This window comes from Bubalus bubalis, chromosome 5 (genome assembly GCF_019923935.1).
Source record: "Bubalus bubalis isolate 160015118507 breed Murrah chromosome 5, NDDB_SH_1, whole genome shotgun sequence".
Lineage (NCBI taxonomy): Eukaryota > Metazoa > Chordata > Mammalia > Artiodactyla > Bovidae > Bubalus > Bubalus bubalis.
Window position 1 is genome coordinate 76,324,680 of NC_059161.1, and position 18,529 is coordinate 76,343,208.

Sequence of the window (18,529 nt, forward strand, 5' to 3'; positions counted from 1 at the left end):
CCCCATAGACAGCAGCCCACCAGGCTTCCCATCCCTGGGATTCTAGTTAGGTTTATTCCTAGGTATTTAGTGTTTTTGTTGGAATGGTAAATGAGATTGATTGCTTAATTTCTCTTTCTGGTATTTATTTGTTAGTATATAGGAATACAAGAGATTTCTACATATTGATTTTGTGTCCTGTGACTTTACTAAATTCACTGATTAGCTCTAGTGATTTTCTGATAGTATCTTTAGATACATGATAGTACATGATACTAGCCTACCAGGCTTCTCCATCCGTGGGATATTCCAGGCTAGAGTACCAAAGTGGGTTGCCATCTCCTTCTCCAGGGGATCTTCCTGACCCAAGGATCAAACCCAAGTGGTCTGCATTGCGGGAAGACGCTTTATCCTCTGAGCCACCAGAGAAGCCCGTACAGTATCATGTCATCTGCAAATAGTGAGAATTTTACTTCTTCCTTTCAAATCTAGATTCCTTTTATTCCTTTTTCTTCTCTACTTGTCATAGCTAGGATTTCTAAAACTTTGTTGAATAATAAAAGCAAGAGTGGAAACCCTTGTCTTGTTACTGACCTTAGAGAGGTTGCTTTCAGTTTCTCACCATTGAGAATATTTGCTGTGGGTTTGTTGTATATGGCCTTTATTATGTTCCTTCTATGCTGATTTTTGAAGTTTTTATCATATATGGGTGCTGAATTTTGTCAAAAGCTTTTTCTGCATCTATTGAGATTTTTATATGGTTTTTATCTTTCAACTTGCTAATATGGTGTATCACATTGATTTATTTGTGTATATTGAAAAATCCTTCTGTCACTGGCATAAACTTGATCATGGTGTATGATCTTTTTAATGGGCTGTTGAATTCTGTTTGCTAGAATTTTGTTGAGGATTTTTTAATCTATGTTCATCAGTGATACTGGCCTGTAATTTTCTTTTGTGTGATGTCTTTGTCTGGCTTTGGTATCAGGGTGATTGTGGCCTCATAGAATGAGCTTTAAAGTGTTCTTTCCTCTGCAATACTTTGGAAGAGTTTCAGGATATGCTAGCTCTTCTCTAAATGTTTGATAGAATTTACCTGTGAAGCTATCTTACACTGGACTTTTGTTTTGGGGGAGATTTTTGTTTATTACAGTTTTGATTTCAGTGTTGGCAGTTGGCTTGTTCATAATTTCTATTTTTTCCTTGCTCAGTCTTAGAAGGTTAAACTTTTTAAGAATCTGTCCATTTCCTCTATGTTGTCTATTTCCTCTATGTTGTCCATTTCCTCTATGTTGTCAATTTTGTTGTTTATTTTATTAGCATCTAGTTGCTTTTAATAGTTTCTCAACATCCTTTGTATTTTTATATTGTCTGTTGCAACCTCTCCTTTTTCATTCTTAATTTTTTTTTATTTGATTTTTTTTCCCCTACCCCCCTCCTTTTTCTTTGGATGACTCTGGCTAATGGTCTGTCAATTTTGCTTATCTTTTCAAAAAACCAGCTTTTAGTTTTATTAACCTTTCAGTTATTTCTGCTCTGACCTTTATGATTTCTTTCCTTCCACTAACTTTGAGGTTTTTTCTGTTCTTCTTTTTCCAGCTGTTTTAGATGTAGAGTTAGGTTGTCTATTCAATGTTTTTCTTGTTTCCTGAGGTAGGATTGTATTGTTACAAACTTCCCTCTTAGAATTGCTTTTGCTGCATCCCATAGGTTTTGGATCATTGTGTTTTCACTGTCATTTGTTCCTAGGAATCTTTATTTTTATTTCCCTTCTTATTTCTTCAGTAACCTGTTTGTTACTTAGAAATGTATTCTTTAATCTCCATGTGATTGTGTTTTTTTTTTACAATGTTATTTTCCTATAACCGATATCTAGTCTCATAGTGTTGTAGTCAGAAAAAATGCCTTATACAATTTTAATTTTCTTAAATTTACTGAGGTTTGATTTGTGACCCAAGATGTGGTCTATCCTGGAGAATGTTCCATGTGCACTTGAGGAGAAAGTGTATTCTTCTGCATTTGATGGAAAGTACTAATGGTCTAATATTTCATTTAATGTTTGTGTTTCCTTATTGATTTTCTGTTTTGATGATCTGTCCATTGCTGTAAGTGGAGTGTTTAAATCCCCTACTATTATTGTGTTACTGTCAATTTCCTCCTTTATGTCTGTTAACGTTTGCTTATGGACTGCGATGCTCCTGTGTTGGGTACCTAAGTATTTACAAGCATTATGTCTTCTTCTTGAATTGATCTTTTGATCATTATGTAGTGTCCTTCTTTATCTCTTGCAATCTTCTTTATTTTTAGTGTATTTTATCTGAAATAAGAGTTGCCACTCCAGCTTTCTTTTGATTTCCATTTGAACACAATATCATTTTCCATCCTTTTACTTTCATTATGTTTATGTCTCTAGATCTGAAGTAGGTCTCTTGTAGACAGCATATATATGGGTCTTGTGTGTGTGTGTGTGTGTGTGTGTGTGTGTGTGTCGATTCAGCCAGTCTGTGTCTTTTGGTTGGAGCATTTAATCCACTTACATTTAAAATAATTGTTGATATATATGTTTCTATTGGCATTTTCTTAATTGTTTGGGGTTCATTTTTGTAGGTCTTTCCTTCCTCTTGTGTTTACTGCTTATATAAGTCCTTTAATATTTGTTGTAAAGCTGGTTTTGTGTTGCTAAATTCCCTTAACTTTTGCTTATCTGTAAAACTTTTTATTTCTCCATCAATTTTGAATGTGGTCCTTGCTAGGTAGAGTAACCATAGTTGTAGAATTTTTGCTTTCAGTTCTTTAAATATATCCTGCCAGTCCCTTTTGGCCTGCAGAGTTTCTGCCAAAAAATTAGCTGTTAATCATATGGGTTTTTCCTCGTATGTTACTTGTTGCTTTTCCTTTGCTGATTTCTTTTTTTTTTTTTTTAATTGGAAGATAATCAGTTTACAATATTGTGGTGGTTTCCACCATGCATCGACATGAATCAGCCATGGGTGCACATGTTTCCTCCCATCCTGACCCCCACTCCCACCTTCCTCCCAACCCCATCCCTCTGGGTTATCCCAGAACACTGGTTTTGAGTGACCTGCTTCATGCATTGAATTTGCACTGGTCATCTATTTTACATATGGTAACATATGTGTTGCAATACTATTCTCTCAAATCATCCCACCCTCATCTTCTGCCACATAGTTCAAAAGTCTGTTCTTTATATCTGTGCCACTTTTTCTGCCTTGCATATAGGACCATCGTTACCATCTTTCTAAATCCCATATATATGCGTCAATATACTATATCGCTGTTTCCCTTGCTGCCCTCTTTCTTTGTGTTTAATCTCTGTTAGCTTGATTAGTATTTGTTTCGACACGTTTCTCATTGGGTTTATCCTGTATGGGACTGCACTTCTTGGACTTGATTGACTATTTCCTTTCCCGTGTTGGGGAAGTTTTCAACTATAATCTCAAAAATTTTCTCAGTGCCTTTCTTTTTCTCTTTTCCCTCTAGGACTCCTATAACTCTAATGTTGGTGCATTTAATATTGCCCCAAAAGTCTCTGAAGCTGTCCTCAATACTTTTCATTCTTTTCCCTTTACTCTGCTCTTCAGCAGAATTCACCATTCTATCTTCCAGCTCACCTATCTGTTCTTCTGTCTCAGTTATTCTACTCTTGGTTCCTTCTAACGTATTTTTAATTTCAGTAATTGTGTTATTCATCTTTGTTTATTCTTTACTTCTCTTATGTCATTGTAATCGTATTAATTGCTTCTTATATTTACTCCATTCTATTTTAGAGGCTTTGGAACATCTTCACTATCATTATTCTGAATTCTTTTTCAGGTAGTTTTCCTATTTCCTTTTTGTTTATTTGATCTTGTGAGTTTCTACTTTGTTTATTCCTTTGTGCTATATTTCTGTCTTTTCATTTTTTCTCCCCAACTGACTCCATTTGAGATCTCCTTTTCCCAGGCTTTAGGGTCATATTCCTCTTCCTTTTGGTTTTTGCCCTCAATGGTTAAGGTTGGTTCAGTTGTCTGTGTTGACTTCGTGTTAGGGGGGACTTGTGCCCGCATTCTAGTGGGAGGAGGTGTGTTGGGGTTTTTTTTGTTGTTGTTTTTTTGTTTTTTGTTTTTTCCTTCTGATAGGCAGGACAGTGTAAGGAGATATATTTTGGTGTGTCTTTGGGCATCTTGTCAGTGATGATTGTTTTTGTGTTTTTGTCTTGCTTGTTGTTTGGGTGAGATGTCCTGCACTGGGTGCCCTGGCAATTGGGTGTGATACCAGGCTTTGTGTACAGGTGTAGGACTTCATGGAAGTTCCCAATTATTAATATCCCCTGGGTTTAGGAGTTCTCTGGCAGTCTGGGTTCCTGGGCTGAGGGTTCCCACTTCAATGGTTCAGGCCAAATCCCTGGATAGGAGACTCCATAAGTCATTTTTTTATGGGATTAAAGAGGATTAAAACAAACATACCAAGACAAAAAGCAAAACATAACAAGAGATAAAAGATGAACCTACATAAATTGTAAATACAAGGTCAGGCAGATAATTACAAAAGCAATGGGACATATACACACCCTTCAGTTCAGTTCAGTTCAGTTGCTCAGTCATGTCTGACTCTTTGCAACCCCATGAACTGCAGCACGCCAGGCCTCCCTGTCCATCACCAACTCCCGGAGTTCACCCAAACTCATGTCCATCAAGTCAGTGATGCCATCCAGTCATCTAATCCTCTGTCATCCCCTTCTCCTCCTGCCCCCAATCCCTCCCAGCATCAGAGTCTTTTCCAATGAGTCAACTCTTCGCATGAGGTGGCCAAAGTACTGGACACTCTTATACACACACAAATATAACCAAAATATTCCAAAGAAAAGAAAGTACAAGAGACTGACTTGGTGAGCAAAAGAAACCAAAAATGATATTGACCAATTAAAAACAGGGTTAACTAAAACTCAGACTGGAAAATTGAGTCAGAGTAGAGTGTCAACTGGGGAATATAGCAAAGAAAACATAAATTAACATACCTGGTGAAAAAAGAAAGAGGGAAGAAAAAAAGGAGAAGAAGGGAAATAAAAGAGAAAAGGCGGGGGCAGAAGAAAAGATAAAAGAAAAATAGAAAATCCAAGATAAAAAGATGTATGTGAAAAAGATTTGTATTTATTAAGGAATAGCTACAGCAGGAAAAACAATAAGAAAAACAGTCAAACAGAACAACAACAAAAAATTCCAAAAGAGAAAGAAACAATCTTTTTAAAAAGATTTTAAAAAGGAAAAGTCCACAGCACTGCAAAAGGCCAATGTAGAAGTAGAGTGTATAGGAAGAATAAAAAGTGTGATTTAAAAGAAGAAAATGAAAAAGTTCTCAAGGTCACAGTTCTTCCTAGTTGTAGACTCTGCTCCCTGTGGATGTGGTTGGACGAGTGCCCAGTGATGGCTTCCTGGTTGGGGGGACTTGTGCCTGTGTTCTGGTCTGGAGTTATATCTTATCTCTCTGAAGGCAGCACCATGTCAAGTAGTAGGTTTTGAGGTGTCTATGTGTTCAGTATGGCTTTGGGCAGCCTGTCTGCTAATGTGCAGCATTGTATTCCTGTCTCATTGAAGAATTGGTGTGGAGTATCTGGGTATTGGTGCTTGCTGGCTTTTGGGTGGGCTGGGTTTTGGTGTTGAGATGAAGGCCTTTGGGAAGGCTCTCATCTATTAATGTTCCCTGGGGTCAGGAGTTCTCCGGTGGTTCAAAGTCCTGGGCTTGAGTCTCTCACCTCAGGGGTTCAGGCTCGATGCCTACTGAAGTTCCAAGACCTCACAAGCCACACAGCACAAAAGACAAATTACCAATATTCTTGGTGAAGGCAACACTCAGCAGCCCAGAACATCCAGTGAGGCTTATACCAAAGACCTCTAATATTTCTAGAAAGGTCTCTGGACCTGTTGTGGGCAGCGTAGGGTGACTTCAGTGTCAGATCTGGCCTAATTCTAGCTTGTAGTTGCTCCCAATGTTTAGAGTTGCCACTTTGGTCCACTGTTCCTGCCCTAGACATGAGGGGGCAAAGGCCAAGTCTCATTGGGGTTCACTTGCTCTCTTGGGCTGGGGAGAGGGGAGGATATGGCCACCACTTATGGGTTGTACCGGCAGTGCCTGTGGCAGTAGTGACCTATTGGAGTTGATACCATCTGAGGTAGGTCGCGAGTTCTCCTAGGGGAAAAGGATTCTTAGAAAGAGCTCAGCTGTTTAAGCTCCCAGCAAGATGCGAGCAGTAACCTGTGCCTGCTCACTGCCTCGTGGTAGCTGCAACCTATGGGATTAGGACCAGATGGGTGGTGTTTTGTCCACTGTCTCTGGCACCCCTCCTGGCTTTGGCAGCAATAGACAAGTCTGTTTCCGCAGCCGCATTGAAGCATCTCAGCGCATTCTCACTGCCACCAGCCCACTACCTCTCCCTGGGATCTTTGCCAGAGCTTCCGACCCTGGTCCTACCCTGTGTTGCAGGTGGAGCTTGCTAGGGTGAGGCTCATGTGGTGCTTTTCTCGGCTTCTTGCCCCCTCCTTCTGGGCAGAGCTGGGGCTTGTTAGCCACTTCTCTTGGTTCCCCACCTCCACCCTCTGGTCAGGGCTAAGACTTGTGAGCTGCTTATGGGCCAAGAAGTGCAGCTTTCTCTGTATTTTGCCTTCTGGGCTCCCATTTTTGCATGGCTCTCTGAGGTTCCACAGCTCCCTCTTGGTCCCACCTGTGAGGGAGTTTCCCAGTGCATGGAAACTTTTCCTCCTTCATGACTACCTCCCTCCCTCCATTGGGGCACAGGCTCCTGTCCTGAAGTTCTCTTTCTCTCTCTTTTAATGTCTTTATCTTTAGTCCTACCTCATTCCAGGGAGCTTAGCTTGCCGCTTTGGAGATCTCGGGTCTTCAGCTGTCATTTAGAGGTTGCTTTGTAGTTGTTTCATATCTTGATGAGTTTTTGATGTTTCTGGGGAGGCAGGTGATCTCCGCATCTTACTCCTCCATGATCTTCTTCTGCTCTAAACTTTAAATTTCTGAGATAAAATATCCAAGTCCCTTTTCTCCCTCTTACTCAAACCCTCAGGAAGCACCAAGTTGAACAAATTAATCTCTTGCAAATTCTTCTAATAAAGTTTCCTAAGAAGCACAAGCTGGAATCAAGATTGCCGGGAGAAATATCAGTAACCTCAGATATGCAGATGACACCACGCTTATGGCAGAAAGTGAAGAGGAACTAAAAAGCCTCTTGATGAAAGTAAAAGAGGAGAGTGAAAAAGTTGGCTTAAAGCTCAACATTCAGAAAACGAAGATCATGGCATCTGGTCCCATCACTTCATGGGAAATAGATGGGGAAACAGTGGAAACAGTGTCAGACTTTATTTTGGGGGACTCCAAAATCACTGCAGATGGTTACTGCAACCATGAAATTAAAAGACACTTACTCCTTGGAAGGAAAGTTATGACCAACCTAGATAGCATACTGAAAAGCAAAGACATTACTTTGCCAACAAAGGTGTGTCTAGTCAAGGCTATGGTTTTTCCAGTGGTCATGTATGGATGTGAGAGTTGGACTGTGAAGAAAGCTGAGCACCTAAGAATTGATGCTTTTGAACTGTGGTGTTGGAGAAGACTCTTGAGAGTCCCTTGGGCTGAAAGGAGATCCAATCAGTCCATTCTAAGGGAGATCAACCCTAGGTGTTCTTTGGAAGGAATGATGCTAAAGCTGAAACTCCAGTAGTTTGGCCACCTCGTGTGAAGAGTTGACTCATTGGAAAAGACTCTGATGCTGGGAGGGATTGGGGGCAGGAGGAGAAGGGGATGACAGAGGATGAGATGGCATCACCGACTCGATGGACGTGAGTTTGAGTGAACTCGGGGAGTTGGTGATGGACAGGAAGGCCTGGCGTGCTGCGTTTCATGGGGTCACAAAGAGTCAGACACGACTGAGTGACTGAACTGAACTGAACTGAAGCTTTCTCAGCTCATGTGCATACTTAACAGGATATTCTACTTTCTTAGATTGTGTTTTTGATGATGAATGTGAAGATAGTTATAATACACTAGAAATTTGGACAATTATAGAAGATGATGGTGAAATCCTTTTCACAGAGTGTCTAAAGGACCACTGAGGCTCATGCTTCATCCTTATATCCCAAACCAAAAGAGGAGGAATCAATATTTGTTACAGCAAATGTATGAATTGTAACTGTTTTATACACAGTGTGTGAGCGGCTCCCCAGGTGGCCCAGTGGTAAAAGAATCCACCTGCCAATGCAGGAGACACAAGAGACACAGGTTGAATCCCTGGGTCAGGAAGATCCCCTGGAGGAGGAAATGGCAACTCACTCCAGGACTCTTACCTGGGGAATCCCATGGACAGAGGAGCCTAGCAGGCTACAGTCCATAGGATCATAGAATTGGACACAACTGAAATGGCTGAGCATAAGCACAAGAGATTTGAGTAGGGAAAAAAATGGATAGACTGGAACAGCACTTCAACAGAGAAAAAGCAACTAGAGAAGACGTGACTTGTGCTCTGCTCACATACCTGCTCTGGAGGTTACCACGAGCAGCCCCACAGAACCATCAGCTATGCGTGTCTCTCTGCCCTGATGTCTCATTTTTGCCCGCACTGGCCCACAGTGCAGGTCAGATGTGACTGAGTGTCAGTCCTACCAGAGCAAGTCTTTACCAATGAAAGGAGAGAACTGGCGATAAATACCCTGGGTCCTCCTCCTTGGAAAGACAACTTAGCATTGTGTTCCACATGCTCCCAGAAAGCCATCAGCATGACTGAACTTCTGCTTGCAACAGCAATGGCCTCTTGAGGCAGTCCTCCCTTTTACACTTCTTCCTCTCAATCACAGCACTTTATGGGGTGCCTCCCAAGGAAAGTAGTTCCTCACTTGTCTCAGGAGAAACCAAAACAAATACCAACCAAAAGAAATTCTGAGTAAAAGGATCAGACAAATGGCTTTTAAGACCATGAATAGATTCCTTCTGTGTCAAGTAGGTAACTATAGTGAATTCAAACTTATTGAAGCTTTAGTGAAAGCCTGTTATACAACATTGTCTCATTGGAGTATGATGAGGGGAATTAAAGAAGCCCCTGTTCCCACATAGAGTTCTGTGTATAAAACAGATGGAATAGCCAAAAAAGCCAAGATATGAGTAACAGAGAGATTTCAGAGGATGCAAGAATTGGAGGAAGTGGTTAGTGCAAAGGATAAAACTCTCCGAACACCCTGAGACATAAAAGTCATTGATATGAGGTTTCTCCTCAGATGGGAAACAATTGCTCAGGCTATTTTTCTTTCTATTAAGGAAAATAAGAGCTAAACCAGATCAAGGACTTAGGAGCATAAAGGTGGCTGCAATGTTGGCTTCCACTCGTCAAACTTTCAGAGCTTGTTGCTGAGGATGGAATCAGGAGATGGACACAGACGAGAATCCCCTTCTCATAAGGCAATGCCCCGTGCATTACTGGGGCAGAGGCCAAGTGCATGGCACTTAGAAAAGGGCATGGCTGCTTCAAATGGGCAACAGTGAACAAGGCGTTTGGGGTGTGTTGATGTTTAATCTAAATACTGAGCACCTGAGTGACCTATATGCAGAACTGTTGAGTAAAGGCAATGCAGAAAAATGTATTGGTGTAAACCCAAGTCCCTATGTTCAGGGTCTCTACAGTAAAATAAATGTATCAACTTTATGCATGGGTTTATTCTCAGACCTCATTTCACAGAGGCCCTAATGACCATGAAAACAAAATACTGTTGGATATGTTAATTTTTAATGGAAAAAAATATATGTACAATGTAGACAGAAAAGCAAAAACAATGAGTCAGAAAATGATCAACAATTCTACAATCTCAAATAACTAAATGTTAACAAATTATTATTTCTAGATAACTATTACCACAATTGATGGCATAAAGAGATGGTAAAGGTGATTAACTGAAGTGATCTATTTTGGATTAAAGTCACAAGTCACATTTTTCTCCCTCTCTCTTAAGAGAAATGCTTCCTGAGAGAAATTCTTTAGTTTATTTGTCTGAAGGAGTTCAATCTCCAGGGACAGCTTGTACACTTCCAGGGCCAATTTCACCTCCTCTGGCCTTGAGAGGCACTGCAAGAGTTTCCTGCCTGTGACTACTTGCTCACAGCCTTCAGAATACTCCTAAAGGAGAAATACATGATAAGTATGCTTGAAAGACTTCTATCCCGATTGTTAGGGAGCACAGTTCATGAAGAAACAGGCAGGGTTACAGATTCAGGACCAAGACACACCCCAGGACTGGTGGGGGAGCAGGAAAACCAGAAACACCTTGCTTCCCACCATCATCTACCTGAGAGGAATATAACTCTGCTCTGAGACAGCCTCCCAGAAAGCTTCTGTGGGAACAAACACTACTTCTGACCATCCAGAAATGGGGCAAGAGTATATCAAATCCTCTAGAAAAGTTGGGAGTCAGTACTACCAGCTCTGAGACCCTCCACTCCAAAGGAGCTCAGTTTTCCCTGATCACAAGTGAGAGCAGGAAAACTTTGCATCTCCTATCGGACCAGAAGGCTCCAAAGTGAAAATGAGAGTTCCTTTGAATAAATGAATCTTGACAAGTCAGGTACCACCTTTGCTGGCAGGACAGTGCTTTGGGGTTTAATAAAACAAAAATTACCTCAAATTGTGTGACTTACCCACTCACACTTGGGCACCTCCGGGCGCCAGGTTCTGTCCTCTGAGCAAGTGATATTTTCAGAACCAACCAAACTATAACCAGACTCACACTGGATAGTAATTCTTTCAGGTTCAACATATCTAACCTTCTCCACAGATAACCTTCCATATTCTATGTCTGGTTTCAGACACAATGCTGCAATGGAAACATAACTTTAAGCAATCCACAGATCTAAGAAAAAACATGCAAGCCTAGGGTACAAAGAATGAGCTGTATTTAAGTTTTGCTAACTGTTTTACCTTTTTTTTAATCTTGAGAAGAAAAATAATGTTCATTAGCATATTTATTGAGCATTGGGATAGTACTTTATCAGACTTTGGGGTAGATCTTTATGTGATCATCTTATTTAAGTCTCACTATTTTATCTAAGAGAAAGTGAGTTACAGAGAGTGACTTGCTGAAGGATATATAACTATTTTAAATAGCCTGACAATGTAAAAAGGGCTGCTGCTGCTCCTGCTGCTAAGTCGCTTCTGTCGTGTCCGACTCTGTGCAACCCCATAGACGGCAGCCCACCAGGCTCCCCCGTCCCTGGGATTCTCCAGGCAAGAACACTTCTCCAATGCATGAAAGTGAAAAGTGAAAGTGAAGTCGCTCAGTCGTGCCCGACTCTTAGCGACCCCATGGACTGCAGCCTACCAGGCTCCTCCGTCCATGGGATTTTCCAGGCAAGAGTACTGGAGTGGGGTGCCATTGCCTTCTCCAAAAAAAGGGGCATGTGACCCCAAATCTTCAACTATCAAATCAGTTGTCTCTTGTATCTTGATTCCTGTAAGACAATAGATGAAAACTTTTCCCTCTTGCTTATTATTCTCCTGTGTGCAAAGGAGACGATGGTGGCAAATCATCCCTGAAGTTGTTGATGATGAAATGATATTAACCCTGTGTGAGTGCAATAATCAGACCTCATTTTGACCTCTTGTCCCATAACAGCTGGAAAATTAGGAGTCCCTCACCACACAGCTACATTGTGAGCAGCTGGTGCCCTGCACTGGCACTGATGGAAATACTTGTGATTTCACAATGCTTGGCATTAGTCCACTAGGGCCTACATTCTAGACCAACTTTTCATGAAAATTTTGCTGCAGGCCACAGCTACATGCAGATAGAATGTACCATCTGTAGACTATTTCTGGAATTATACAAGAAACTGGGAAATGGAGATGCCTAACAAAGGCTGAATTTTGTACCTGGAAAAGAAGGGGAAATTAATGTTCTGTGTGCCCTCTGTACTTTTTGCTATGGATACCATCAGACCATAGTAATTATTTTCAATTAATCAAATCAAATGGTTTTTTTGCTGCCTCTCACAGGAAAGAAACTGTGCTCTCAACCCTTTGATGATAATCCCCACCCCTGCCCCCCTAAAATGAAGAGGGAGCCAGAGTTACCTTTACACTGAGGGACCGCAGGTGACCAGCCTGAAAACGTGCAGGAGAGTTCTTTCGCTCCAACCAGGATGTACCCTTCATCACATTCATATACAGCTTGGTGTTCAAATGCAAATAATTTAGAGACTATTTTACTTTGTCCATGGGCAATGACAGGAGGGGATTCACAATCTTGAGGTGAGACATAAAAGTAAAAGAAGGTCAGCATGTAGAATGCATATAATAACACTTCCTAGTATCTGTGTGGTTCAAAGGAGGCTTCCATCTGTCCTTCTGTCTTCTCTACCCATCCAATCACTCAGCCAAACACAGGACTCGAGCTGCTTTCATGAGGGCCTGAGGCTGGGGACCATAGAAAGGTTACAATGGACTGACAAGCACTTAGGATTGGCTTCATTTTTTGAAAATTCACTAAACTTGACACTACTTAGGAGCCATTTTGGCAGGAAGATGGAATTTAGTCAAAGTCACACTGTGCTGGTGTCACACTCCACTGCTTTTGTGCTAAATGCAGAGATGTATTTCTGGGAGAAACTAAAGATGCAAGATAAATCTGCAATCTCGGACTCATTTCTCCCAATAAAACCAGTCCATCTATCCTCCCAAGAATATACTCACTGTCCTCTAAAATAGTTCAGAAAGAGCTTATACAAAGAATAAAAATGATGGCTTGTATGTTGGAACAATAGACATGACACAGTGCTGAGCACCTGTGTGAAAGGGAACACTGTCAGGACCCACAAACACTGCATGAGAAGTTTAAATAAAACAGGTCATTGGAAATGCCTTCCCTGGTGGTTCAGATGGTAAAGAATCTGCCTGCAGTGAGGGAGACCTGGGTTTGATCCCTGGATGAGGAAGATCCTCTGGGGAAGGGAATGGCAACCCACCCCAGTATTCTTGCCTGGAGAATCCATGGATAGAGACGCCTGGTGGGCTTCCTGGTGGGGTTGCAGAGACTCAGTCACGACTGAGCAACTAACACTTGACATTTTTGGAAATGTCAGTAAAATGTTAAACTGATGGATGATAGTATCTACAGTACTATCCTAAGATGCCTCCTTGAGGCATGGAAAATGTGATACCAACAATGAGGTTCAAATGCTGGAGTTACTGTGGCAAGTGGTAGACAGAGTGATTAAGTGATTCAGAAGAGTGAGTATGCTGGAGTAGATGTGCCACACACATGCAGGAAATGCCACCAAGTGATTATGTTGTCTGGGAAGACCTGGAGGATACATTTACCAAGGACAGAAGGAATATCATAATGAGAGGAGCACTGTATCAGAAACCAGAGCTGATGATGGGAAGACTGTTAAAGAACAAGTTTCACTCTTAGCAGTCACAATCTGAGTGGTGCTCATAGGCTTTAGAAGCTAAGTAAATGTAATCATCCTAAGGAGTGGCAAGTTAGAGATACAACCAGACTGAGATTAGGAAGATGGTTAATAGAACATGACATTCCTAAGGGTGAAAACAGATGAGCAGCCAAATAGATACTACTCAATCTGTACCATGGAAGGAAATAAAGGATGGATGATCAAGAGGCTGATGGCCTTTGGTCCATTAAAAATTACAATCTGTTGCTTAGTTTCTGGACCTGTGCTATTAATAATCTCAGGTCTGGAGATCACTAACTGAAGAAAAAAGTTTCCACGGCTAAGGAGACTACAACAACTTGAGACATATGCACAGTAATGAGTTTCCCAGTCTTCCAAGAGGACCTGTGTCCATTTACATTAGCAATTATGCACAGATGAGAAGTGCATAATAATCCAAGTATTATTGGGCATAGAGTTTGAGTTGACATAGATACCTAGAACCATCAAGGCTCCCTTATTAAACCACTTGGTGGGCATTTCCATTATCTTTGAAAGTGTGGGCCAGATAGACAAAACTGGTCATTGGCATAATCCCCATATTCATCCTTGGCCTATGGGTTAAGAATGTCCTATCCAAGAAAACCAAGTAGAAGTCATTGATATGACCTATAAACTCCCCTTAGAGGCAAAGAAGATAAGTTCTTTTAAATATCATTTACCAATGTGTAGAGGAAACAGAGAAATATGTGCCACTCTTAAATAATTAAAGATGCAAGAGTGGTCATCGTATCTCCATGTATTTCATAAGTCTGTCTACTACAAAAAATTCGGATTCTGGAGAATTACAGTAGACTACTAAAAACGCAACAGCATTGCAGCCACTGTACCACATGTGGTATCTTCGCTAGAGCAGAATAACATGTCTTCTGGTAGGTGAGGCCACTGATTCAGCAGAGGCCTTCTTTTCCATCCCTGTCAGAAAAGAGCATCACAAGAAGTGTGCATACATATGGAAAGGTCAAGATCATCCATCTGCATTTGTAAGTCCTTGGCTGTGATAACACTTCTGTCCCTCTCTGAAGATATTACAACCATGCAGACATACATAGAACAGCACTTTGATACAGAACATCAATGGCATCATGTTAATTCTACTGAATAAGCAAGACTAGATGGCATGATGATGTCCCAGAGAAAGGAAGGTAGAGAAGGAAGAAAAGATGTAAACTCTGAAAGGCAGGTTCAAATAGATTTGAGCAGGTTTTATAATGCAGTAGGTGAAGGCACATGGACCAGAAAGAAAGGAAGAAAAAAGAATAAATACCAAGAAACAAAAGGTAATCATTGAAATGTCTAGCTTATCTATTAGATGTGGCCCATTTTCATTGATTCAGAAAAGGGAGGGAAACCAGCAAAGTCAAAGAATGGGAACAAATAATGGGGGATAAAGAGAAAGTTGGACTAATGAGCAGTATTTTTTAACAAACTTATCCACTTAAAAAACATTCAGTATATACACGTTTTTAACCTAATGTGCTTTTTGTTGGTGTGTGTGTGTTTTGTTTCATTTTTCCAACTGAATGATGCTGCAGGAAAGGATTTTCACTGCAATTTCATTTCCTTTGTTCAAATTGTACAAACGAAGCTAGGTAAAAAAAAAAAAAAAATACAACACATAAAAACATCAGATCAGACAAATCACCACCATTACACATTTCTTAAATTCTAAACTTACATTGTAAAAGCAAATTATGAAAAAGGTGTGCATGGTAGGGAATGAACAATGGTATAGTCCCTCTTTCTTGATGGAAGTCACAACAGTTACTAATATTTATCCCCCTGTGAAGTTCATTGTTCTAATTTCCATTATCCAAGGAGGAAATCTGTCCTTGAGGATATCCAAAACCTTATTATGCTATGATATTAGAAGCATCCTTGATATTGGGACAAAAGCCAAGCTTGTTCTCTGATCAAGTGATTGATCCATCAGCAGCACAGTAATAGGGTCATTTCACTAGTACCAGGGGTCCTGGGAGGGTGCCCAAATGTTTCAACCAGGGGGTCCTGAGGTCAACATACAACTGAGCAGTGGATGGGAACTTCTAGGTTAAAAAGTGCCAAAGTATAAGAGAAATTTCTAGTATTGGAAACTTTTCTCAGTTCACACACACTTCAGAAGAACTAAGTAGATTTCCAAGAGGAGAAATCAAAGTTAAATTTAATAATTTCATCTGCCTCTAGATTGTTCTTCTTTAGTAATGCTCCAACACTTAAACTGCAAAAATGTAAGGAGGGGAAAAATGACACTCATCTCAAGATCTGATTTTCTATCCTTTCATTCATTTAGCAGATAGAGACTGAAAGCTACTGGGTGCTGAGCTTTGCACCCCTCCCTATCTTTAAGAAGTCAGCAGTTGGCTTTAGTGAGAATAAGTCAGGAGCTATAGAATTTGTGCCAAATTTATTCAACATTTTCTTTTTTAAAGTGTGGATTTGGATCTGACCATATGAATGCACAGTTATAAGCATTTTTTTTCTTCTGCATGAAATTGATCAGGATCCTGTGGGGCTCCTGGGCACAGAAGCCCTTCTGTCCCTGATTTCTTGTAAGGAACACACCTCCAACCTCCATGACATTCCCCGAATTCCAAAGGGCAGATTCTAACAAATATTAATTTGGGAAAGGAAGGGATGAAAAGACAAGGGAGGGGCACCCAAGAAACAATAGAGCCTTGAGGCAGTCTTGGTCTGCCTCAAGGATACATAACAATGTCTTTAAACTATTTAAGATGTCAGCTTCCCACTGACGTCTAATAGAAGCAGAAGATATTAAGAAGAGGTAGCAAGAATACACAGAACATACAAAAAGATCTTCAAGACCCAGATAACCAAAATAGTGTGATCACTCACCTAGAACCAGATATCCTGGAATGTGAAGTCTAGTGGGTCTTAGGAAGCATTGCTGCCAATAAAGCTAGCAGAGGTGATGGAATTCCAGCAGATATTTAAAATCCTAAAAGACGATGCTATTAAAGTGCTGTACTCCATATGTCAGCAAAATTGGAAAACCTAGCAGTGGCCACAGGACTAGAAAAGGTCAATATCATCTGACTTCCTAAGAAGGGCAGTACTGGATCTTCTGTTCAAACCACCAGACAATTGAACTCATCTCCCATGCTAGTAAGATTTTGCTCAAAATCCTCCAAGCTAGGCTTCAGCATTTGTGAACTGAGAACTTCAAGATTGCAAGTTGGGTTTAGAAAAGGCAGAGGAAACAAAGCCAAAAGCTGGTTCTTTGAAAGCATAAATAAAATTGACAAACCATTAGCCAGACTCATCAAGAAACAAAGGGAGCAAAAACAAATCAATAAAATTAGACATGAAAATGGAGAGATCGCAACAGACAACACAGAAATACAAAGGATCATAAGAGACTATTATCAGCAATTATATGCCAATAAAATGGACAACGTGGAAGAAATGGACAAATTCTTAGAAAAGTACAACTTTCCAAAACTGAACCAGGAAGAAATAGAAAACCTTAACAGACCCATCACAAGCACGGAAATTGAAACTGTAATCAGAAATCTTCCAGCAAACAAAAGCCCAGGTCCAGACAGCTTCACAGATGAATTCTACCAAAAATTTAGAGAAGAGCTAACACCTATCCTACTCAAACTCTTCAGAAAATTGCAGAGGAAGGTAAACTTCCAAACTCATTCTATGAGGCCACCATCACCCTAACACCAAAACCTGACAAAGATACCACAAAAAAAGAAAACTACAGGCCAATATCACTGATGAATATAGATGCAAAATTCTTAACAAAATTCTAGCAATCAGAATCCAACAACACATTAAAAAGATCATACACCATGACCAAGTGGGCTTTATCCCAGGGATGCAAGGATTCTTCAATATCCGCAAATCAATCAATGTAATACACCACATTAACAAATTGAAAAATAAAAGCCATATGATCATCTCAACAGATGCAGAGAAAGCCTTTGACAAAATTCAATATCCATTTATGATAAAAACTCTCCAGAAAGCAGGAATAGAAGGAACATACCTCAACATAATAAAAGCTATATATGACAAACCCACAGCAAACATTATCCTCAATGGTGAAAAGTTGAAAGCATTTCCCCTAAAGTCAGGAACAAGACAAGGGTGCCCACTTTCACCACTACTATTCAACATAGTTTTGGAAGTTTTGGCCACAGCAATCAGAGCAGAAAAAGAAATATAAGGAATCCAAATTGCAAAAGAAGAAGTAAAACTTTTACTGTTTGCAGATGACATGATCCTCTACATAGAAAACCCTAAAGACTCCATCAGAAAATTACTAGAGCTAATCAATGAATATAGTAAAGTTGCAGGATATAAAATCAACACCCAGAAATCCCTTGCATTCCTAAACACTAATAATGAGAAAATAGAAAGAGAAATTAAGGAAACAATTCCATTCACCATTGCAACGAAAAGAATAAGATACTTAGGCATATATCTACCTAAATATATAGAAAACTATAAAATACTGGTGAAAGAAATCAAAGAGGATACTAATAGATGGAGAAATATACCATGTTCATGGATCGAAAGAATCGATATAGTGAAAATGAGTATACTACCCAAAGCAATCTACAGATTCAATGCAATCTCTATCAAGCTACCAACGGTATTCTTCACAGAGCTAGAACAAATAATTTCACAGTTTGTATGCAAATACAAAAAACCTCGAATAGCCAAAGCAGTCTTGAGAAAGAATGGAACTGGAGGAATCAACCTGCCTGACTTCAGGCTCTACCACAAAGCCACAGTCATCAAGACAGTATGGTTCTGGCATAAAGACAGAAATATAGATCAATGGAACAAAATAGAAAGCCCAGAGATAAATCCACGCACCTATGGACACCTTATCTTTGACAAAGGAGGCAAAAATATACAGTGGATTAAAGACAATCTCTTTAACAAGTGATGCTGGGAAAACTGGTCAACCACTTGTAAAAGAATGAAACTAGAGCACTTTCTAACACCATACACAAAAATAAACTCAAAATGGATTAAACATCTAAACATAAGACCAGAAACTATAAAACTCCTAGAGGAG

The 18,529-nt window shown here is 40.2% G+C and overlaps 1 protein-coding gene across 7 annotated transcripts in view; it reads right to left on the minus strand.

Moving 5' to 3' along the window:
- Nucleotides 1-9,735: 9,735 nt before the first annotated feature.
- Nucleotides 9,736-18,529, minus strand: part of C4BPA (complement component 4 binding protein alpha) — a 47,115-nt gene continuing 38,321 nt past the window's right edge. For all 7 annotated transcript variants that reach the window (XM_025277794.3, XM_025277793.3, XM_025277798.3 and 4 more), the window contains 3 exons: nt 12,095-12,265; nt 10,663-10,838; nt 9,736-10,144 (listed from right to left, as the gene is read on the minus strand). In XM_025277794.3, the coding sequence (XP_025133579.2) occupies nt 9,932-10,144; nt 10,663-10,838; nt 12,095-12,265 (560 nt within the window). In that variant the 3' untranslated portion in view covers nt 9,736-9,931. The remainder of the gene's footprint in view (nt 10,145-10,662; nt 10,839-12,094; nt 12,266-18,529) is intronic.